General features: G+C 47.5%; 2 protein-coding genes across 2 annotated transcripts; one reads left to right on the top strand and one right to left on the bottom strand.

Moving 5' to 3' along the window:
• Positions 1–17,608: 17,608 nt before the first annotated feature.
• On the bottom strand, positions 17,609–21,826 carry LOC124278793 (vegetative cell wall protein gp1-like). The gene is made up of 2 exons (XM_046714567.1): positions 21,704–21,826; positions 17,609–18,982 (listed from the first exon to the last, which is right to left on the bottom strand). The coding sequence occupies exons 1-2, from the start codon at positions 21,824–21,826 to the stop codon at positions 17,609–17,611; spliced, it is 1,497 nt and encodes a 498-aa protein (XP_046570523.1).
• LOC124278767 lies at positions 21,323–24,077 on the top strand. The gene is made up of 2 exons (XM_046714537.1): positions 21,323–21,525; positions 23,363–24,077. Exon 2 carries the CDS (start codon positions 23,405–23,407, stop codon positions 24,056–24,058), a length of 654 nt encoding a protein of 217 aa, XP_046570493.1. The 5' UTR covers positions 21,323–21,525; positions 23,363–23,404; the 3' UTR covers positions 24,059–24,077.
• The last annotated feature ends 1,885 nt before the right edge of the window (positions 24,078–25,962 follow it).

Here is a 25,962-nt window from a genome sequence, read left to right on the forward strand (position 1 = left end):
GTAAAGTACAGATTCTAGTACTTTTTTATTGGGTTGAGTCCGATCTGGGAATCGAACCCTCAGAGTCGGGCACTTAATCGCAAGCACACAAAGTCAGCCCTCTAACCCACTCAGTTACTGCTGTTGCCACTACTGACTCGTGTACTGAGAAAGTGTAATTCCATGTATGACAGTTGGCGACTTAACGAAGAGCATGACTTATTAAATAGTTCTTATGCAGAAGAGGACTTCCTCTTCCAACCAGTTTCTACATCCCCAGTGTACAGGTTGAGACCTGCACTTGTATTGGAAGTGTTTCCATGTTTCCATGTGTCCATTCCCCAGTTCCACTCTAACCTCTAATTATGAGTGAGTAGTGAAATTCGAAATTACATCTGATTTCGGTATCAGAAGATACAAACAGGCAGTTTCAAATGGCAAAGAAAATAGTTTTGTTTCTAGGCCCGTTCTACTTAGTGGGATAGCATCAAAGGACTATTTGTCTTCTGTAGTGGGTGGGGGTGTGTTGGGGTGGGATGTCAGTTAAGACAAACCAAATTACCTGAAGAGTTTAATGTTTGTATTGTTATATGTTAATTAATTGATAAATCATAAACCACTAACCTGAAGGTATAGGAGGCAAGTTTTATATCCTAAAACTTTCAACAAAAATACTTCTAAATGTCTTTAAGTGGTGTTCTAAAGTCAACCATATTATGTCAGTGAGACACTGCTCTTTTTTCAAGCAAATGAATATGGTGTTCTCAAAGGATTTGAAAAGATTAACATTGATAATACACATGGTGATCTTCACAAATAAGAGTGAGTGAGTGAGTTTTGTTTTCTGAGTGACGAGCGAACTCATTAACCACTAGGCTACCCCACCACCCCTCAAATAATAAGTGAGAACAGATCAATGTGACACAGTCATGCTTCATCAAATCATTCACGTCACCGTGGTTACTGGGATTTCCTCCCCTATCTTATACTAGTGGTGAATGCAACAATTTGGTTGGCTAATACTTGGTTTACAAGTATAAGAACATTTTCTGACACCAGCTCATGAAGTCTGGTGAAATATTGTGATGCCAGTTAATGGCCGATAGATGAACTACATGTGCTAGTTTCGCTTGTAATTAACACATACTTACTCTTCATGCAAGACTTCGAGTGAGTGGTGGATAGCCTAATGGTTAAGGTGTTCGCTCATCACACCGAAGACCCTGGTCGATTCCCCACATGGGCACAATGTGTGAAGCTCATTTCTATTCCCCCATGGTGATATTGCTGGAATATTGCTAAAAGTAGCGTAAAACCATACTCGCTCACTCATACAAGGCAGGACCCATGGCCAGTCAGCTGAGGTGCTAAAGTTAGCAATGATGAGTTGCGTCCCTTTGGCTTGCCAGGACCTGATTATTTTGGGTTGTTTCGCAGATTCACTCTGATCATGATCAAAGGTTATTTTTCAACATAAACTTAAGCAGTCGCACTTTTATGGACACCAATAAGTAGTATAAACACAGATAAGAGTCCACATACCTAATGGAAGTACATGTACAAGGTAGGTACAGTAAGATGGTCAGGTGGTCTTCCCAACTTCCATGATACATTATAGCAGAACATTTGAATTCTGATGGGCATTGAGAATGTAACAAAGCTGAATGTTGAGCTTGCGTATGATACAGGGTTTGGGCAAAAGTAACTGTTATGCCCCTGTACATCAAGAAACATATTGCTGAAAAGCCAGCTAAAGTGCAGGCCTTGATATACCCGACTGTGAAGGCATCTTCAACAACACTGTTACTGCATATATCAGGTAGATTGTGTCATCATCTGGTGTACAGGTATGTTTGATGAACCCGAGACCCGAGTTATCCTTGATGAACGATGCCTTGATGGTTACTCGACAGAGTTATTCCATTAGGATTCATTGCAGGGTTGTGTGTCATGTCAACTTCCCTGCAGATCCGAGTTAGAATTAATCTTCAGCAACAATGCTTCTAAGAGGGGACTGACGGGATCGGGTGGTCAGGCTCACTGACTTGGGGTGTCACATCGTATCCCAATGGTATATATCGCTGGTCGTGGCGTCAAACCCGGGATGGTCCAGTCCAGTCTCGATTATTTGAAACAAAACTGTAAAGACAACCGCTCACATACGCTTTCAGTTGTTTGGTAACCCAGGCTTGGGACGCTTTTACTTGCAAATGCTTGCTGTAAGTTTTACATATTTTCAAAGCGAATTTTAATGTAGATGATATAAAAAAAACTTGTCAGTCTCTTTTTCTCTCTATTTATTTTCGATTTTTAATATCTTATGTTTTTAAGCTAAATACTCCATTATGCCAAGCTAGCAACGCCGGCTAGTTTCGGTCTGATAATTCTACGTGTCTGAGAAGATCACTGACAAACACTTTCAATGGAGACCAAAAGAAAGGAAAAGAATAAAAAGCCTCCTGTATTCAGTCACGTATATAAATGATGAGTGGTTGTTTGACACGAATTACATGAGCACGAATTAAATGTTTTCCGCTGGGTCAGGCGAGAAAATATTTCCGGTTTCAGATTGGCAGATGCACGTGAATAAAACCCTTGCTTGAGGAAGGAAGAGGGATACTGACGTCAGCATACCGGAAGTGAATTCCGTGTGGTATTTGTTCAGCAACACTACCTTGTGTTGTAAATCAGTCGCCGCGCCTGTAAACTTGATGTTGTATAAACGTCTTATGTTATACAGGACTTTCACCACTTTTCTTGAAACTCGTGAGAATTCCTTTGTACGACCCAGACTGTATAATAACAGGTTGAAAACGCACCAGTCTAAAATTGTCCATATTTTCATCAAAATGGATTTCAGCATGACAATGATCAATGAATATAGCTAACATGAAGGCGAAGGGCATGTCCAGTTGAAAAAATGCTGTAGATAGAAACTCCTTTTCACAGTATTACTCATAATTCCAAAACGCATCAACATGCAGCCACGCCATGAAAAAAGCGCGAATTTCTGTGACTGTGACATTAAACGAGGTGTATGAGAACCTGAAACTAATACGTCCTGGGTCCTACAAGCGTACACTGATATCTTTCTTTATATGTATATGGATATCAGTGTAAGCTCGTAGGACCCAGGACGTATTAGTTTCAGCAATACAAGCCCCTGTGGCTTCACTAACGATTGTGAAACGAGGACAGATGTCGAGGTTAACACCTCACGACGGAGAGCGTGCACAAGGCATGATTCAGGTTGGCACCAGCAGCAGCAGGGATATTGCTCCACAACTTGGACTTGGCCGCTCCACCATCGTTAGGCTTCATAGACGACATCAGAAGATCGGCAGTGACCTTCCACGAATATCGCCATATTGACCTTGACCATATCCGTGATCGAACACTGCCGACTGCCAGGACTGCTGCACTAGTTCAAGGTCGACGTGGGGTCATCAGCGCTGACACCCTGCAACGCCGCCTATACGCTACAGGCTCCATGCTCGACGTCCTTACGTTGGACCAATTCTGACTGACAGACACCGTAATGAGCGTGTCAAATGGGCCTACAGGCATGTTCAGTAAAGGTTACAACGATGGCATGGTGTGGTAGTCACTGACGAGTCACGTCTTCATCTACGTAATGCTGACGGCCGATTACGTCTTTGGCGTAGACGTCGTGAACGTTATGCTGATGAGTGTGTGGGAGTGCTGGGAGTGTCATGGTCTGGATTGGAATAAGTTACAATCACACGACTGCCCCTCATATCTGTCAAGGGAGAGTTAATGCCCTTTACAACCGTGACCAGATTCTTCAGAATCACGTCGTACCATTCTTTAATCACTTTTCAGCAGGACAACGCACGGGCACAGACAGCTAGACTTTCCATGCAGTATCTGAGCATTGAGCACTTGTGGGGCGAAATTGGTCAGTCTGTCGCGGCGACAACAGATGCGAAACATCCGGGAACTTGAGGCTGCACTACTGCGGAAGTGGAACGCCATCCTCCAGAACTCTGTCCTTATTGCCTCAATGAGACGACGCACTGCATGTGTCAATGCAAATGGCGGTCACACACGATACTGACTTTTCGATTTGACCCCACGTGTGTTTGATCCTTTCTGACTGTGGAACAATTGAAGGAATGAGCGTCTTTTCTGTGTTGTTATTTTTGTCAGTCGTCCATCTGTTATTACACTTGCTTACACGTGCTTTTAGTAATCTGAACCTTTGTAAGTGGTGCGTGTTCAATGTTGGTGAGTATATGATAAGCATGCGTTGTTTAATCACAGTCAAATGGTGATGACACCAGGTGTTCGCAAATTACACCCGTCACAAACACACGCAAGGGCAAGTCAGGTTTTCAGCCGAGAAACGAGAGCGAGTGACAGAGTGTGATAGGGAGTGTGGCCAGCGTATTTGTCACAATAACGTGGAGAACCATGGTAAGGGAGATAACCGACCACTGGACCGTTATAGTCAATTCCCTTGCTCCAGGAAGATGGTCGAGGATTGGCGTGAAACACAATGTCGGTAGAGTAAGTCTCTGTTGTATAACGACTGTAAATTAAACTAAATGTGCAAAGCAGTTGTCGGTAGAGTACATCTTCTCAAGTGTCCACGCCTGATAACATCCAGCGTGACACAAATATCTGTCGCCTGCAGGACATGACTCGTCCCCTGACCTGCGTCTCCATTACCGCAATAGACGTCACCACTGTATCAGTCAAACATCACGCTAGTGGATCACAACTGATCACGTGTAAGTTAAACTATCTTCAACAAGTCTGCGCTGAAACCCGAGTTGGAGGACACGATGATTTATTATTCAATAAATCTGACTGAGGCTGGAAAGATCGATATTGTGTTCAGAATGTACTCTTCAGAATGGAGGAAATAAATATTATATTGGATTTAGGTCAAGGCTATAGCATGGCCAATCTAATAATGTCATATTTAGGTCCGAAACCAGGCCTGTGAATGCTTTGAACGATGTTTTGGGTCGTTGTCCTGCTGGAAAATCCAAAAATTCCATAGAACACGTGAGCAGATGGAAGTAAATGTCCCTCGAGAATATCTGTGTACCGCTCACTGTTCATATTCCCTTCAAATACACAGAGGGGCGCTGCCCCTAACACAGATATGCCACCCCACACGTTAAATTTCAGACTGTACTTTGGGCGCTGATACAAAGTTTTTCAGTTCGTTTGGTCCAGAATTTCAGTGTATTAGGAAACAGTCACACGGAACTTTCATCTGAGAAAATCACATTGTCCCAGTTAAAATTTCTATGCTGTAAGCACCAGTTCAACCTTCGCTCCTTTTGTTCAGGTTTCATGATCGGTGATGGAATTCCTCGACTTTTCTGCCAACCCATTGCATGCAGCTCAGTTCTAATTGTCTCCTTACAGACAGCCACAGTTCCTCTATCAATCATATCCAGCCTTAAGTTTTCTTAACTCCTTCGTTTGTTCTTAGAAAAAAGAATACCAAGCCGCCTCCTGTCACCGACAGTCAACTTTCTGGGCCTACCTGCGCCTCCCTGGTGCTCAATGCCATATCCATTTGCAATATTTTTCGAAACAGTGGACAAAGGGATGCCTGTTCTACTTGAAATCACTTTAGCTGATCTAATGTCCTTGTTATAATACTCTAAAATCAACTTCCTCTTCTCTAAATCATCCATACTGAGGATCACTGAAAATGTAGTCTGCTAGCAAGTAAACAAAGGGGGATAACTCTTCACAAACTAATGAAAGAGGATTAACGGAGTTGTCTCTCTTGAATGAAACCAAGCACTTGATAGCTGGTCAAGGTTGTTTATACTAGAAATCCAATTAAACATCTTCCTAAAATTCTCAATAATTTCTGGTCATACTATACATGTTGCTTGGCTGGATAATGGACAGAAGATTGGCACTTGACGAGGTCCATATTTGTGACGGCGTAAATCAACAACAAAGCAATGTTATATAAGTAAATATCTGAAATTAGTATCTTAATTTTACTAAGCCTACAAATAAATGCAAAGCACTGCAAAAGAATAAAGGTAGCAGTAAAGTAGATTCGGTACAAACTGATTGGCAAATATATATGAAAGTTTGATTATTGCCAAAACGATAATGATAAGGGCGGTGGATCTCTGGTGAATCTCCCCTTCTCGCTACAGCTGGTCTCTGGTGAATCTCCCCTCCTGCTACAGCTGGTCTCTGGTGAATCTCCCCTTCCCGCTACAGCTGGTCTCTGGTGATTCTCCCCTCCCGCTACAGCTGGTCTCTGGTGAATCTACCCCTCCCGCTACAGCTGGTCTCTGGTGAATCTCCCCTTCCGCTACAGCTGGTCTCTGGTGAATCTACCCCTCCCGCTACAGCTGGTCTCTGGTGAATCTCCCCTCCCGCTACAGCTGGTCTCTGGTGAATCTCCCCTTCCCGCTACAGCTGGTCTCTGGTGTCCCCTCCCGCCCTTCTCTGGGGACTGTCCCCTTCCCGCTACAGCTGGTCTCTGGGGACTGTCCCCTTCCCGCTACAGCTGGTCTCTGGGGACTGTCCCCTTCCCGCTACAGCTGGTCTCTGGGGACTGTCCCTTCCTGCCACAGCTGGTCTCTGGGGACCTGGTCTCTGGGGACTGGCCCTGATGTAGTGAGAGATGGGATGTCCCCTTGACAGAGACAGGTGGTGTCCCCTATATGATGTTTATGTGTTAAACCTCTACACGTTTCTCTTCTGGAACAGTAAGAAAGGCAGGACACTTTGTGGATGACAAATTCTTTATTATATATACTAAACGTCATGAGTCAAGGTTCACCTATATATTTTGTTCATTTAATTTTCAGCAGTTTTCATTAATGTTGATAGTCACCTAGCCATCGATTGACATTACACAATACCTCACTTTGTCGCACGCACTAGTCTCTTCAGGGATGGTTAGCTCACAATCCCAAAAATGATGATTGAATGAAGATCAATTTTCTTGATATTTGGTGTGTCGTTATCCGTGCTCCAAAAAGCTGACGCTAACACATCCAGTGATGGGTCAATGCACATGGAAAATGTGTAATGAAAGTTGTCAAGTGACATTGGTCTTTACACTTTAGATCCTTTATCTTTATTCACAGCATGGTTTCAAAATGAGGCGTTTCTGAGTGAGGAGACCAAGCAATAAGAATGCTTTGTACAGGAGAAAGTCAACGACAAGTTGCCAGACATTTGGGTAATGTGTCTCTGAGCGTCATCGGTAGACTGTGGCAAGGATTCCAGGCGACAGAAACTGTGGTGTGTGCTCCAAGGCCAGGTCGACCTCGTGTCACCACGCAGCGTCAAGATGGTCACCTCAGAACTGCAACAGATCTTCAACCTGAACACTTTACCGTCAACAACACCAGGATTAGTGTGTCCACCATAGGCCGCCGCCTACGTTCTGTGGGTCTTAGGGCTCGGCAACCGGCAGTCAGAACTGGAATGACCGACCCCTCGTCATCGTCAGGCACGGATGGCGTTCTGTCGTGCTCATATTCGTTGGAATCAACGCCAGTGGTCATCTGTTCTTTTTTCCGATGGGTGCAGGTGAAACCTCTCATTTAATAATGGTCGTAGACGGGTTTATCGACGTCATTTTGCTAATGCAACAGTAGCAACCCATGACTGATTTGGTGGCGGTTTGGTGATTATATGGGGTCGGAATACGGCTACTGGGAGGGCTCACAGGAAATCTCACAGCTCAACGATACAGAGACGACATTATTGTTCCATGTGTTGTACTATTTATACGTCAACTTCCTGCGTATTGTGGGTCTCCCCAGTTTCAAGATGACAGTGACAGACCACACAGTGGACGAATTGTGAATGAATTCCTGCGTATTGTGGGTCTCTCCAGTTTCAAGATGACAGTGACAGACCACACAGTGAACGTATCGTGGACCACCCCAGTTTCAAGATGACAGTGACAGACCACACAGTGAACGTATCGTGGGCCACCCCAGTTTCAAGATGACAGTGACAGACCACACAGTGAACGTATCGTGGGCCACCCCAGTTTCAAGATGACAGTGACAGACCACACAGTGAACGTATCGTGGGCCACCCTAGTTTCAAGATGACAGTGACAGACCACACAGTGAACGTATCGTGGACCACCCCAGTTTCAAGATGACAGTGACAGACCACACAGTGAACGTATCGTGGGCCACCCCAGTTTCAAGATGACAGTGACAGACCACACAGTGAACGTATCGTGGGCCACCCCAGTTTCAAGATGACAGTGACAGACCACACAGTGAACGTATCGTGGGCCACCCCAGTTTCAAGATGACAGTGACAGACCACACAGTGAACGTATCGTGGGCCACCCCAGTTTCAAGATGACAGTGACAGACCACACAGTGAACGTATCGTGGGCCACCCCAGTTTCAAGATGACAGTGACAGACCACACAGTGAACGTATCGTGGGCCACCCCAGTTTCAAGATGACAGTGACAGACCACACAGTGAACGTATCGTGGGCCACCCCAGTTTCAAGATGACAGTGACAGACCACACAGTGAACGTATCGTGGGCCACCCCAGTTTCAAGATGACAGTGACAGACCACACAGTGAACGTATCGTGCCACCCCAGTTTCAAGATGACAGTGACAGACCACACAGTGGACGTATCGTGGGCCACCCCAGTTTCAAGATGACAGTGACAGACCACACAGTGAACGTATCGTGGGCCACCCCAGTTTCAAGATGACAGTGACAGACCACACAGTGAACAGTTTCAAGTATCGTGGGCCACCCCAGTTTCAAGATGACAGTGACAGACCACACAGTGAACGTATCGTGGGCCACCCCAGTTTCAAGATGACAGTGACAGACCACACAGTGAACGTATCGTGGGCCACCCCAGTTTCAAGATGACAGTGACAGACCACACAGTGAACGTATCGTGGGCCACCCCAGTTTCAAGATGACAGTGACAGACCACACAGTGAACGTATCGTGGGCCACCCCAGTTTCAAGATGACAGTGACAGACCACACAGTGAACGTATCGTGGGCCACCCCAGTTTCAAGATGACAGTGACAGACCACACAGTGAACGTATCGTGGGCCACCCCAGTTTCAAGATGACGGTGACAGACCACACAGTGAACGTATCGTGGGCCACCCCAGTTTCAAGATGACAGTGACAGACCACACAGTGAACGTATCGTGGGCCACCCCAGTTTCAAGATGACAGTGACAGACCACACAGTGAACGTATCGTCAGGCCACCCCAGTTTCAAGATGACAGTGACAGACCACACAGTGAACGTATCGTGGGCCACCCCAGTTTCAAGATGACAGTGACAGACCACACAGTGAACGTATCGTAAGGCCACCCAGTTTCAAGATGACAGTGACAGACCACACAGTGAACGTATCGTGGGCCACCCCAGTTTCAAGATGACAGTGACAGACCACACAGTGAACGTATCGTGGGCCACCCCAGTTTCAAGATGACAGTGACAGACCACACAGTGAACGTATCGTGGGCCGTTTCCCCAGTTTCAAGATGACAGTGACAGACCACACAGTGAACGATCGTACGTATGTGGGCCACCAGTTTCAAGATGACAGTGACAGACCACACAGTGAACGTATCGTGGGCCACCCCAGTTTCAAGATGACAGTGACAGACCACACAGTGGACGTATCGTGGGCCACCCCAGTTTCAAGATGACGGTGACAGACCACACAGTGAACGTATCGTGGGCCCCCAGTTTCAAGATGACAGTGACAGACCACACAGTGGACGTATCGTGGGCCACCCCAGTTTCAAGATGACAGTGACAGACCACACAGTGAACGTATCGTGGGGCCACCCCAGTTTCAAGATGACAGTGACAGACCACACAGTGAACGTATCGTGGGCCACCCCAGTTTCAAGATGACAGTGACAGACCACACAGTGAACGTATCGTGGGCCACCCCAGTTTCAAGATGACAGTGACAGACCACACAGTGGACGTATCGTGGGCCACCCCAGTTTCAAGATGACAGTGACAGACCACACAGTGAACGTATCGTGGGCCACCCCAGTTTCAAGATGACGGTGACAGACCACACAGTGGAACGTATCGTGGGCCACCCCAGTTTCAAGATGACAGTGACAGACCACACAGTGAACGTATCGTGGGCCACCCCAGTTTCAAGATGACAGTGACAGACCACACGGTGAACGTATCGTGGGCCACCCCAGTTTCAAGATGACAGTGACAGACCACAGTGAGTGAACGTATCGTGGGCCACCCAGTTTCAAGATGACAGTGACAGACCACACAGTGAACGTATCGTGGGCCACCCCAGTTTCAAGATGACGGTGACAGACCACACAGTGGAACGTATCGTGGGCCACCCCAGTTTCAAGATGACAGTGACAGACACACAGTGAACGTATCGTGGGCCACCCCAGTTTCAAGATGACGGTGACAGACCACACAGTGAACGTATCGTGGGCCACCCCAGTTTCAAGATGACAGTGACAGACCACACAGTGGACGTATCGTGGGCCACCCCAGTTTCAAGATGACGGTGACAGACCACAGTGAACGTATCGTGGGCCACCCCAGTTTCAAGATGACAGTGACAGACCACACAGTGAACGTATCGTGGGCCACCCCAGTTTCAAGATGACGGTGACAGACCACACAGTGAACGTATCGTGGGCCACCCCAGTTTCAAGATGACAGTGACAGACCACACAGTGAACGTATCGTGGGCCACCCCAGTTTCAAGATGACAGTGACAGACCACACAGTGAACGTATCGTGGGCCACCCCAGTTTCAAGATGACAGTGACAGACCACACAGTGAACGTATCGTGGGCCACCCCAGTTTCAAGATGACAGTGACAGACCACACAGTGAACGTATCGTGGGCCACCCCAGTTTCAAGATGACAGTGACAGACCACACAGTGAACGTATCGTGGGCCACCCCAGTTTCAAGATGACAGTGACAGACCACACAGTGAACGTATCGTGGGCCACCCCAGTTTCAAGATGACAGTGACAGACACACAGTGAACGTATCGTGGGCCACCCCAGTTTCAAGATGACAGTGACAGACCACAGTGAACGTATCGTGGGCCACCCAGTTTCAAGATGACAGTGACAGACCACACAGTGAACGTATCGTGGGCCACCCAGTTTCAAGATGACAGTGACAGACCACACAGTGAACGTATCGTGGGCCACCCAGTTTCAAGATGACAGTGACAGACCACACAGTGAACGTATCGTGGGCCACCCCAGTTTCAAGATGACAGTGACAGACCACACAGTGGACGTATCGTGGGCCACCCCAGTTTCAAGATGACAGTGACAGACCCACAGTGAACGTATCGTGGGCCACCCAGTTTCAAGATGACAGTGACAGACCACACAGTGGACGTATCGTGGGCCACCCCAGTTTCAAGATGACAGTGACAGACCACACAGTGAACGTATCGTGGGCCACCCCAGTTTCAAGATGACAGTGACAGACCACACAGTGGACGTATCGTGGAGCCACCCCAGTTTCAAGATGACAGTGACAGACCACACAGTGAACGTATCGTGGGCCACCCAGTTTCAAGATGACAGTGACAGACCCACAGTGAACGTATCGTGGGCCACCCCAGTTTCAAGATGACAGTGACAGACCACACAGTGAACGTATCGTGGGCCACCCCAGTTTCAAGATGACAGTGACAGACCACACAGTGGACGTATCGTGGGCCACCCCAGTTTCAAGATGACAGTGACAGACCACACAGTGAACGTATCGTGGGGCCACCCCAGTTTCAAGATGATGACAGTGACAGACCCCACAGTGACAGTGAACGTATCGTATCGTGGGCCACCCCAGTTTCAAGATGACAGTGACAGACCACACAGTGAACGTATCGTGGGCCACCCCAGTTTCAAGATGACAGTGACAGACCACACAGTGGACGTATCGTGGGCCACCCCAGTTTCAAGATGACAGTGACAGACCACACAGTGGACGTATCGTGGGCCACCCAGTTTCAAGATGACAGTGACAGACCACACAGTGAACGTATCGTGGGCCACCCCAGTTTCAAGATGACAGTGACAGACCACACAGTGGACGTATCGTGGGCCACCCCAGTTTCAAGATGACAGTGACAGACCACACAGTGGACGTATCGTGGGCCACCCCAGTTTCAAGATGACAGTGACAGACCACACAGTGGACGTATCGTGGGCCACCCCAGTTTCAAGATGACAGTGACAGACCACACAGTGGACGTATCGTGGGCCACCCCAGTTTCAAGATGACAGTGACAGACCACACAGTGGACGTATCGTGGGCCACCCCAGTTTCAAGATGACAGTGACAGACCACACAGTGAACGTATCGTGGGCCACCCCAGTTTCAAGATGACAGTGACAGACCACACAGTGGACGTATCGTGGGCCACCCCAGTTTCAAGATGACAGTGACAGACCACACAGTGGACGTATCGTGGGCCACCCCAGTTTCAAGATGACAGTGACAGACCACACAGTGAACGTATCGTGGGCCACCCAGTTTCAAGATGACAGTGACAGACCACACAGTGGACGTATCGTGGGCCACCCCAGTTTCAAGATGACAGTGACAGACCACACAGTGGAACGTATCGTGGGCCACCCCAGTTTCAAGATGACAGTGACAGACCACACAGTGGACGTATCGTGGGCCACCCCAGTTTCAAGATGACAGTGACAGACCACACAGTGGACGTATCGTGGGCCACCCCAGTTTCAAGATGACAGTGACAGACCACACAGTGAACGTATCGTGGGCCACCCCAGTTTCAAGATGACAGTGACAGACCACACAGTGAACGTATCGTGGGCCACCCCAGTTTCAAGATGACAGTGACAGACCACACAGTGAACGTATCGTGGGCCACCCCAGTTTCAAGATGACAGTGACAGACCACACAGTGAACGTATCGTGGGCCACCCCAGTTTCAAGATGACAGTGACAGACCACACAGTGAACGTATCGTGGGCCACCCCAGTTTCAAGATGACAGTGACAGACCACACAGTGAACGTATCGTGGCCCACCCCAGTTTCAAGATGACAGTGACAGACCACACAGTGAACGTATCGTGGGCCACCCCAGTTTCAAGATGACAGTGACAGACCACACAGTGAACGTATCGTGGGCCACCCCAGTTTCAAGATGACAGTGACAGACCACACAGTGAACGTATCGTGGGCCACCCCAGTTTCAAGATGACAGTGACAGACCACACAGTGAACGTATCGTGGGCCACCCCAGTTTCAAGATGACAGTGACAGACCACACAGTGAACGTATCGTGGGCCACCCCAGTTTCAAGATGACAGTGACAGACCACACAGTGAACGTATCGTGGGCCACCCCAGTTTCAAGATGACAGTGACAGACCACACAGTGAACGTATCGTGGGGCCACCCCAGTTTCAAGATGACAGTGACAGACCACACAGTGAACGTATCGTGGGCCACCCCAGTTTCAAGATGACAGTGACAGACCACACAGTGAACGTATCGTGGGCCACCCCAGTTTCAAGATGACAGTGACAGACCACACAGTGAACGTATCGTGGGCCACCCCAGTTTCAAGATGACAGTGACAGACCACACAGTGAACGTATCGTGGGCCACCCCAGTTTCAAGATGACAGTGACAGACCACACAGTGAACGTATCGTGGGCCACCCCAGTTTCAAGATGACAGTGACAGACCACACAGTGAACGTATCGTGGGCCACCCCAGTTTCAAGATGACAGTGACAGACCACACAGTGAACGTATCGTGGGCCACCCCAGTTTCAAGATGACAGTGACAGACCACACAGTGAACGTATCGTGGGCCACCCCAGTTTCAAGATGACAGTGACAGACCACACAGTGAACGTATCGTGGGCCACCCCAGTTTCAAGATGACAGTGACAGACCACACAGTGGACGTATCGTGGGCCACCCAGTTTCAAGATGAGACACAGTGACAGACCACACAGTGGACGTATCGTGGGCCACCCCAGTTTCAAGATGACAGTGACAGACCACACAGTGGACGTATCGTGGGCCACCCCAGTTTCAAGATGACAGTGACAGACCACACAGTGGACGTATCGTGGGCCACCCCAGTTTCAAGATGACAGTGACAGACCACACAGTGGACGTATCGTGGGCCACCCCAGTTTCAAGATGACAGTGACAGACCACACAGTGGACGTATCGTGGGCCACCCCAGTTTCAAGATGACAGTGACAGACCACACAGTGGACGTATCGTGGGCCACCCCAGTTTCAAGATGACAGTGACAGACCACACAGTGGACGTATCGTGGGCCACCCCAGTTTCAAGATGACAGTGACAGACCACACAGTGGACGTATCGTGGGCCACCCCAGTTTCAAGATGACAGTGACAGACCACACAGTGAACGTATCGTGGGCCACCCCAGTTTCAAGATGACAGTGACAGACCACACAGTGAACGTATCGTGGGCCACCCCAGTTTCAAGATGACAGTGACAGACCACACAGTGAACGTATCGTGGGCCACCCCAGTTTCAAGATGACAGTGACAGACCACACAGTGAACGTATCGTGGGCCACCCCAGTTTCAAGATGACAGTGACAGACCACACAGTGAACGTATCGTGGGCCACCCCAGTTTCAAGATGACAGTGACAGACCACACAGTGAACGTATCGTGGGCCACCCCAGTTTCAAGATGACAGTGACAGACCACACAGTGAACGTATCGTGGGCCACCCCAGTTTCAAGATGACAGTGACAGACCACACAGTGAACGTATCGTGGGCCACCCCAGTTTCAAGATGACAGTGACAGACCACACAGTGGACGTATCGTGGGCCACTCCCAGTTTCAAGATGACAGTGACAGACCACACAGTGGACGTATCGTGGGCCACCCCAGTTTCAAGATGACAGTGACAGACCACACAGTGAACGTATCGTGGGCCACCCCAGTTTCAAGATGACAGTGACAGACCACACAGTGAACGTATCGTGGGCCACTCCCAGCTCTCAAGATGACAGTGACAGACCACACAGTGAACGTATCGTGGGTCAACCCCAGTTTCAAGATGACAGTGACAGACCACACAGTGAACGTATCGTGGGCCACCCCCCAGATTTCAGACCAAGATGAACATCGTAATAACCCCAGGCTCTCAAGATGACAGAAGACACACAGTGAACGTATCGTGGGCCACCCCAGTTTCAAGATGGCAGTGACAGACCACACAGTGAACGTATCGTGGGCCACCCCAGTTTCAAGATGACAGTGACAGACCACACAGTGAACGTATCGTGGGCCACCCCAGTTTCAAGATGACAGTGACAGACCACACAGTGAACGTATCGTGGGTCTCCCCAGTTTCAAGATGACAGTGACAGACCACACAGTGAACGTATCGTGGGCCACCCCAGTTTCAAGATGACAGTGACAGACCACACAGTGGACGTATCGTGGGTCTCCCCAGTTTCAAGATGACAGTGACAGACCACACAGTGAACGTATCGTGGGCCACCCCAGTTTCAAGATGACAGTGACAGACCACACAGTGAACGTATCGTGGGCCACCCCAGTTTCAAGATGACAGTGACAGACCACACAGTGGACGTATCGTGGGTCTCCCCAGTTTCAAGATGACAGTGACAGACCACAGTGAACGTATCGTGGGTCTCCCCAGTTTCAAGATGACAGTGACAGACCACACAGTGAACGTATCGTGGGCCACCCCAGTTTCAAGATGACAGTGACAGACCACACAGTGAACGTATCGTGGGCCACCCCAGTTTCAAGATGACAGTGACAGACCACACAGTGAACGTATCGTGGGCCACCCCAGTTTCAAGATGACAGTGACAGACCACACAGTGAACGTATCGTGGGCCACCCCAGTTTCAAGATGACAGTGACAGACCACACAGTGGACGTATCGTGGGCCACCCCAGTTTCAAGATGACAGTGACAGACCACACAGTGAACGTATCGTGGGTCTCCCCAGTTTCAAGATGACAGTGACAGACCACACAGTGAACGTATTGTGGGCCACCCCAGTTTCAAGATGACAGTGACAGACCACACAGTGAACGTATCGTGGGCCACCCCAGTTTCAAGATGACAGTGACAGACCACACAGTGGACGTATCGTGGGCCACCCCAGTTTCAAGATGACAGTGACAGACCACACAGTGAACGTATCGTGAATGACTTCCTGCAGCAGCAGGGTATCCTGAGAATGGAGTGGTCAGCTTGTAGCCCGGATCTTAACCCAACTGAGCATGCCTGGGATGAGTTAAAGAAACCGCCCTATTCCACGGACTCTTGCTGACCTCCGTCTAGCGCTACACATGCAGGGAATGGCAGGCAATACCCCAAGCGTTCTTTATGAACTTAAAGGCCGGGATACAAATCTCCAAAGACCCGGTGGGTTTCCCATCGGCTACTCCTCAGCAGTGTAGATGTTTTTTGCCCATGAGTGACAGGGCTGTAACGGCGCCAAGCAAGAGTCTGGCGATGACAAAGGTCAACCTTAGAATTTACTACTAGAATAGATAGTGCCTTAGAGTAAATATCCTGACAACCCTTTCACAACTAATGTTGATGACTAAAGAGATTAATTTGATTAGCATATATGAAATTTCAAATTTTACTTATTTTCTGAAAATAAAATCTTCAACATGGTGATGTCAGCATCAAATAAGTGTACAGCCCTAACCCTGCACAGCATGTGGTCAGGGGAGGGTGCATTTTCAAATCTGGATTTGAAAAAGAGATATATATTTTCAAAACGTATGTTTCGTAGGCTGTCTGCTTGCATGTACATTTTACAGTGAGCCTTCATAACATACTTCTTTACCCTATGGTTTAATTTCATCATGAACCGGTAAATCAATTTTGTGAAATTACATGGAATGTACTTGAATACTGCACTGCTTTACATGGAAAGACATCTTTGACAAGGCAAGGAGATCACATTAATAAGGTGCAAGGTTCTCGTTGTGACACAACTTTGCGTGGTAATGGTGGTTACACCAGATATTGACGTTGACCGTTCCATGTGATCTTTGATCGGTTCTAATCTGTCATCCAGGATGCAGCTGGAGTTATCGGCCCTGTGACGTTTTTGTGACATTTGCTGAACATTACGTTTAATAATTAAATTTTCATCCATGACAAACCTTGTTTAGTGTTCTATCAATTGTGATTGGGCAGATTAAATTATATAAGTGACCCTTCACTAATTACGCTTAGTAAATATTATATTATATACAAAGAGATGAGCATAGGCGGGTAGAGCTTACAAGGTGGTGAGAATAGGCTGCTAGTGCTTACAAGGTGGTGAGAATAGGCTGTTAGTGCTTACAAGGTGGTGAGAATAGGCTGCTAGTGCTTACAAGGTGGTGAGAATAGGCTGCTAGTGCTTACAAGGTGGTGAGAATATGAGGCTAGTGCTTACAAGGTGGTGAGAATAGGCTGCTAGTGCTTACAAGGAGGTGAGAATAGGCTGCTAGTGCTTACAAAAAGGTGAGTATTGGCAGCTAGAGCTTACATTGTTTGAGACGTTGATGTTGTCGCATCCTAGAACCTGACAAATGTGTCAGTACACAGGACCTTTGAACAGTCTTCTGTAAAAGTTGTAACTGAGCCTCGGGTGATCCCGCACTGGAGGGATGCTGATCCAGTACTGAGCCTCGGGTGCACGTGGGGGCAGGGTGATCCCGCACTGGAGGGATGCTGATCCAGTACTGGGCCTCGGGTGCACGTGGGGGCAGGGTGATCCCGCACTGGAGGGATGCTGATCCAGTACTGGAGCCTCAGGTGCACGTGGGGGGGCAGGGTGATCCCGCACTGGAGGGATGCTGATCCAGTACTGAGCCTCGGGTGCACGTGGGGGCAGGGTGATCCCGCACTGGAGGGATGCTGATCCAGTACTGGGCCTCGGGTGCACGTGGGGGCAGGGTGATCCCGCACTGGAGGGATGCTGATCCAGTACTGAGCCTCGGGTGCACGTGGGGGCAGGGTGATCCCGCACTGGAGGGATGCTGATCCAGTACTGAGCCTCGTGTGCACGTGGGGGCAGGGTGATCCCGCACTGGAGGGATGCTGATCCAGTACTGGGCCTCGGGTGCACGTGGGGGCAGGGTGATCCCGCACTGGAGGGATGCTGATCCAGTACTGAGCCTCGGGTGCACGTGGGGCAGGGTGATCCCACACTGGAGGGATGCTGATCCTCAGTACTGGGCCTCAGGTGATCCCGCACTGAAGGGTGCTGGGTAGGGTGATCGGGTGCACTGCAGGGGATGAACCTCGGGTGCACGTAGGGGCAGGATGATGCTCGGGTGCACGTGGGGGCAGGGTGATCCCGCACTGGAGGGATGGACCTCGGGTGCACGTAGGGGCAGGGTGATGCTCGGGTGCACGTAGGGGCAGGGTGATGCTCGGGTACACGTAGGGGCAGGGTGATGCTCGGGTGCACGTAGGGGCAGGGTGATGCTCGGGTGCGCGTGGGGGCAGGGTGATCCCGCACTGGAGGATGAACCTCGGGTGCACGTGTGGGGGCAGGGTGATGCTCCGCTGCACGTGGGGGCAGGGTGATGCTCGGGTGGGGGCAGGCTGATGCTCGTGGGGCAGGGTGATCCCGCACTGGAGGGATGAACCTCGGGTGCACGTAGGGGCAGGGTGATGCTCCGGTACACGTGGGGGCAGGGTGATGCTCGGGTGCACGTGGGGGTAGGGTGATCCCGCACTGCAGGGATGAACCTCTGGTGCACGTGGGGGCAGGGTGATGCTCGGGTGCGCGTGGGGGCAGGGTGATCCCGCACTGGAGGGATGAACCTCTGGTGCACGTAGGGGCAGGGTGATGCTCGGGTGCGCGTGGGGGCAGGGTGATCCCGCACTGGAGGGATGAACCTCGGGTGCACGTGGGGGCAGGGTGATGCTCGGGTGCACGTGGGGGCAGGGTGATCCCGCACTGAAGGGATGCTCATCCGGTTTCAATGTCTGACTCCTGCTGTGTGACAACACTGATGTCACTGGATGTGAGCAATCAATATATCTAAGTAAGCTCTAGAGGTGACATACAGTGGAACTCTCACCCTTCGGACATCCGTACTCGAGAAGACAAAGTGACACCCAAGCCTTTCAAGAAAGGATTTGAATTCGTTCAGTTACATTTATATCTTTAATCATACAAAACATGATCTAACAAGCAGCTACGGAAGTATATATGATACGTGCAAACAGATAGTTTGAAAACTGTGTGATTCCTTCATTGTGTAAGTACAATCCTTCCAGGATCACTGGTTTGTTGCCCTTCAGTGCCCCTCCTTTGAACGTTATGGATAATCAAGGTAAAATATATAGGAAAATCAGTTCAGCGATCATCATATTGTTGAATATGTCACATTTAACAACAAAATGAAATGTCCGTATAAAATTTGTAAAAACAGTTATTTGGTACATGCCAGTACTAACATGTCCGTGCCATTCATGTCATGTCTCAGGGTCATATAGGTCACACACCTAACATTCACAAGTCCACAGCTTGTTCCAAATCGTACAAAAATAAGAGATGTATATATACTGAACAACATTAGAAACGCACCACCCATACAATGCGAAATATCCCCGTCAGACTGCAATGTACCCATGATATCTGAGCATCGTCGGTGCATTTTACTGTAGTGCGTTTCTAATTTTGTTCAGTATATTATGTGAGCACATCGGTTCTTAAGTCGGTGTTGATGATTTCTTGCACCCACGTAAATGTGACACCAGATTTAACTGATTCTCCACCGTCACAAACCCGTGAAGGTCCGGGATAGAATGAACCTTCAGTAACCCATGCCTGTCGTAAGAAGCGACTAACGGGATCGGGTGGTCAGGCTCACTGGCCTGGTTGACACATGTCATCGGTTCCCAATTGCGCAGATCGATGCTCATGCTGTTCATCACTGGGTTGTCTGGTCCAGATTTGATTATTTACAGACCGCCACCATATTACTGGAATATTGCTGAGTGCGGCGTAAAACTAAACTCACTCACTCCACCGTCACAGGAGGCGATCGCGTGTGAACCCCGCAGCCTCAGGGTTAGATCATCTGCTACACATCTTACTATATTTCATAGATGTTTAACAATCTCACGCACTGGAGACTCGGGTCAGTAACTATTGTGGCGCGAGTTTATACTCACGTATCTTTAGTAATCTATCCTCACTAGGGGTTCATCTTGCATAATCATGGGTTGTTTAATCTATCTCACTGGGGGTTCACCTTGCATAGTCATGGGTTGGTTACGGTCTCTTCAAACCGTGGTACCCTTTCGTGTTCAGCAAACAGTTGCTAGTGTCCTTTTACCAGTTTACAGATGTGGTGGAGAAGGCAATCGTTATATTAATTTCCGTGGAAAACTTTAACTCCCTGGATGTGGCACGGATATATACGCCCCTGCTCTTCAACTCCTAGAAATCGAATAAATCTCGCATATACTTCAATTCACAATGTGGAGATCTGTAATCCGCAGCTGTCTTTGGCGAAGTGAAACCCCCTAAAGCTAGGTTCATCTTGATTATCGCTACTTTTGACGTGTTCCAATATTCCGTGTGTGATTTGAAAACTACGGGATGTTTATCTGGAACATTTAATACAGTGATGATGATGGGTGTCTGTGATTTACCAAACCACCCATGATCATTCTGAAATGACTGTAGAATTAAACCCAGCTGCGATATATATATATATCACTGTATTCCTCATTATATATACAGTCAAATGACAAAATGTAACAGTCACTAATCTCAATGGTCCCAAATGTCTCCGTTGTGAAACACAAAGGTTCTGTTCTAATATTTGACAGTGTTTGTTCCTCTACACTTTACTCAAATCTGTCTAAAAGAACATTTATGATACGGTTCTTTTATATGTATACTATACAATTGCTACACGTGACATTTCTGAAAACTGTTAACTGGCTCGTCTGCATCTCATATTTTGCTGACAGATGCATCCTGATGGCGACAATTTGTAATTCCCACACAGTTCCACCAAAGTCTACACATGTAAATCATCCATCACTTCGGGCTTCCGCCTCTCACTTCCAACTGCTTTGCGACTGGACTATAATCTTTAAGTCATTGCTTAACATAAATGATGTCTTGGATTTTATACTGCTTGTCGATGACGTCACAACTGTAAATACATACAGCTGAATGTTATTTATTCTTGATACTTTATGTTAAATACACATTTCCTCCCGCAATAGTCCAAGGGGGGTAACTCATGATCAGATCAGTAAAAACTGTGGAGTTGTCTGTCCGGGTGTAACTGTGTTGAGCCTGACCAGGAAGGCCCTCTGTAGGTTCCCAGTTGTATCATTCCAGCAAGATTCTTACAGCTTTCCGCGTGGCGACGAATTCCATTTGAATTAAAGGGACCAACTCTGACGACATATCAAGATGATCGCAATCTCATGCACCTAGCGAGGCGTCTGCGTGTTACTAACTGGTAGCTGAAGGTACTGTTTATCGTAGTTATTTCGAGTGCCATCAACCCTGGCCAAGCGCTGCGATGGAGTCTTACTCGCGGCTACTGCCGAGCCATAACCCCGCAGTACACTGTCAATCTCCAGCAGTACACTGTCAATCTCTAGCAGTACACTGTCAATCTCCAGCAGTACGATTGTACAGCAGTACACTGTCAATCTCTAGCAGTACACTGTCAATCTCCAGCAGTACGATTGTACAGCAGTACACTGGCAAACCCCCGCAGTACACTGTCAATCTCAAGCAGTACACTGCACGACTGTCAGACCCCATCGCGGCTCCCGGCTACATCGGCTCCCGGATCATGACACGGAGACGTCATGAGTTATAGAGTTATATAAGTGGTTAGCAATGCGTCCTCTGAGTCTCTATAAAGTCTTCACTCATTTCTGATATTGTTAATGAATGTGAATAAAGTCTTAGATTAGTATTTCGATGGTAAGTGATTTCATATTTTACTGACGTTTCGCTCACTATTAGAACGTCGCACGTCTAACGCATCATATGAAATCACACATAGTAATTGAAACAGGCGAAAAACAATCAGAGTGGTATGGCTCTGGACGCAGACAGTAGGTATGCATGTGAAATATTTCTGTATGTTGATATTGCTGTTCGTACCGCTTAGAATTAAATTCATTATAAATATGCCATACTCAAACGAATGACTCAGACACTGGAAGATTCGTCTCTCCTCATCAAATAACAGTCTGTTGGCAAAATAACGTCACCTGTGGTTGAGGAGGTTGTTTAGTCTTGGACAGTTTTACCACAGGACCCATATGCAAATGGACTGCTTGAGTTCCCTGGACCCCATACATACTCCAGGTTAACATGCCTGTAAATATTATGCCCTACGTACCACCGCGGACGTCTTTTTTCAGGAATTAATTTGACTGAACCCTTAATAGATTTGTTCCTGTCGTTCAAAACAAAACAGAAAAGAATGTGCTTTCTAGTTTCTCATGTGAACTTGTGAAATATGATCAGACCTGCTTGCTAATTTCTCGTAATTTCTGCATATTTTAATGCAGGTACGTTGTAACAGAAACCGGTATATGTATTATACAATTATATCACTATTTAATGATTGGAAGACACAAACAAACATAGTAATCATAACCAAATCAGACCTACTTAACGAGATGCTGCTTTTGTTGTATGTAAATAACCTAAATATCGTCTAATCATTTGCATCCTCGATTATCAAATGTATCACCTGGGTGCCGTTGTACCAACCGACCATAGCGCTACTTTAAGGTGATCGTAACTCCCATAACGCACAGACTTACGACTGTCGTAGTGCTAATGTTGCTTTGTACAATGGCACCAATTCCTTTGTGTTTGAAAATACATCCCATCTCCTATCTGATATTTTGCTTGCTCATTAGTGTGAGTGAGTGAGTTTAGTTTAACGCCGCACTCAGCAATATTCCAGCTATATGGCGGCGGTCTGAAAATAATCGAGTCTGGACTAGAAAATCCAGTGATGAACAGCATAAGCATCGATCTGCGCAATTGGGAACCGATGACATGTGTCAACCAAGTCAGCGAGCCTGACCACCCGATCCCGTTAGTGGCCTCTTAAGACAAGCATGGGTTACTGAATATCAGTTTTATAACCCAGACCTTCACGGGTCCTCGTTACAGTAATCTGACTGGGCATCTGTATGTTGTGTAGACTCTGGTCACTCAATGAGCACGTGAATGGGTCAAGGATCAGTAGTAAAACGGGGATGTGATATACAGAATAATCGGGAATTGTTCATTGCAGGCATGTTTCACAAAATACTTATTTATTATTTTCAGAAACAGTGTGAAAATCGAGTGATAAAAAGACCATCCGCTGCAATGGAAGTCTCGCGTATAGGGGTAATCCTGATCGATCTCCAAAAGGCCTTCACCCTGGGTCAGTGGATGCAAGCAGTTGGGCCTGGTGACGTCACACGCATCTCGCAAGTGTTCTCCCGATCTGCGCATATCGTGAAGCATCTCCCTGATGATGTACCACTTCTGTTGACCCGCTGTCTGTTCAGGCGGGAACATGACTTCGAATTTGACTCAGAGGTCGCCAACGGTCTCCAAAACAAAACCTACACAGAGATTATTAAGCCTAACACAAGAATCCTGGATTTCGATCCAGACGGTGTTAAAGCGTGGATTCAAAGAATCAGAGAAGAAAATATTATAACAGTTTTGATTGGTGGGTGCACGACAACCAGTTGCGTGAGACAGAGTTCTATTCAACTGCAGCAGAATTTCAGTACGAAAGGTGACCCTCGGTTCGTAGTTGATCTAAGTATGTGTGGTGCTCGCGACAGCAACTATCTGAAGCGATGTGTTACGTGTATGGAGAAGTACTTGAGCGGTTATGACGAGCGTTGCAAGGTCTGTGAGGAGTCTGGCGGGACGTCTCCGGTAGATAAAGCCGTGGAAGATATGACGCAAGCAGGAGTCACGGTTGTAGAACAATTTGACTGGTCGAAATATCTGACGAAAGAATAAATCACTTTTGAAAACAGTTTGTTTCTGTTATTAGACTTTTTAAAAATGAAAATGCAGGCCATTTTCTCTGCAAATTTAATCTGGTGTGAAACGTAATTTTGAATTTAATTCATATCTGCCACCCGTGTTGAGAAATGGTCTTCAGCCACACAGGCTTGTCGTGAAAGGGGACTTGAGGCATGGTGACTGGGTTGATGCATGTTATCGTTCCTCTCTCAAGTAGATCCATGCTCATAACATACACTTCGGGAATGTCTGGTCCAAACTTCATCTTCAGAACACCATGTCAGGGACACCACTATGTCAGGCTCACCACCATGTCAGGCTCACCACCATGTCAGGGTCACCACTATGTATGATCACCACCATGTGAGGCTCACCACCATGTCAGGGTCACCACTATGTATGATCACCACCATGTGAGGCTCACCACCATGTCAGGGTCACCACTATGTATGATCACCACCATGTATGAGGCTCACCACCATGTCAGGGTCACCACTATGTCAGGGTCACCACTATGTATGGGTCAGGGTCAGATCACCACCATGTGAGGCTCACCACCATGTCAGGGTCACCACTATGTCAGGGTCAGTATTAGTAGATACGTGGATACACGAGCTGGTGTATCCTATATCTGCTGGTGTGATGTAAGTCCGTTGTGCATACAGAAGTCCATTTTATATCGCCAGAGACCATATAATAGGTCTATTATATGGTCTCTGATATCGCCATTCCTGAAAGAAAACATGTTTTAATTCCATAATACACAGTGTAACGAACTTCCAAGGGTCTTGTGAAATAGGTTCGTCATATTCTTAGTTCAATATCCGTTAGTTGCGCAAACAGTACAGTATGTATTTGCCAACACTGAAGCTTGTAAATCAGAGAGGTGAAGATAAACAAACTTGTTTCCAGCCTCCCAGAATAACAGGGGTTTTGGATTTCTGGACTTTACATACTTGTATTGTCCTTAGCATAAGAGGGCACATCCATGGACGGTTGCTCCAGGTGAACTCTCAGTGACCTTTGACCGCCCAGACCAACACAGAGGATGATAGGGCTTATCATTTCAAGACGAGTTGATTTCTCTACCTCCTGGGTTTGGACATACAATACACAGGTTCAATTACTGGTGCCAGTACAACAACCTTGAAGATTGTTTATTGAAATCCGTTCCTTAATTGTTTATGTTTGAACGGTTGACCTATTTTAGTCTAGTCAGCACTATTCAATCACTGGCACGGGTATCAGTTAGGCAGTATACAGAAACGTACCTTGGCCATAATGCGAATACAGAACGTATCCTAGGACGATTCCATTCCCATTGTGTCGTATTCTTGACCGGAACTGTCATACTGTTGTATTAGATACATTTGATTGCCTTATGTAAGTAATGAGAATACACAGTAACGGATATTTCGCGTTGCACATGAATACCACTCGGAATCAGTTGAACGGGAACAACTACATACGGTTTCGCTTTTGGATTGCGGAATATGGACTCGTCCGCCTTTTAGGGTACCGGGTACGTTTCTGTATTTTGACTTTGTTTAGGGTACATATGTGTATACAGAAATGTACCTGGGGTACGTATCTGTAGTATCTGTGCCGACAACGACCCCTTCAGCATCAGTTAGTTAAGCAATGTTCTGAAAGAACTATTTCAATTCTTAAAAAAAACCCGAACACTATGCAGTATGTATTTATAAATGATAAGGCACTTGCACCTTTAAGTCACATGCCAATGTAATAATGGGACACAAACAAACAAATAGATCAAGTTTCATGTTATGAATCTTATTATGCATCTGTCTCCCGAAGACAGTGTAGGGGAGGTAAATCTGTCGTTCCAGATTTACTCGCGTGCATATTTACAGTTAGAGGTAAACGAAATAGTTTAC

This window comes from Haliotis rubra, unplaced genomic scaffold, assembly GCF_003918875.1.
Source record: "Haliotis rubra isolate DU_JTF1 unplaced genomic scaffold, ASM391887v1 Scf241, whole genome shotgun sequence".
NCBI lineage: Eukaryota > Metazoa > Mollusca > Gastropoda > Lepetellida > Haliotidae > Haliotis > Haliotis rubra.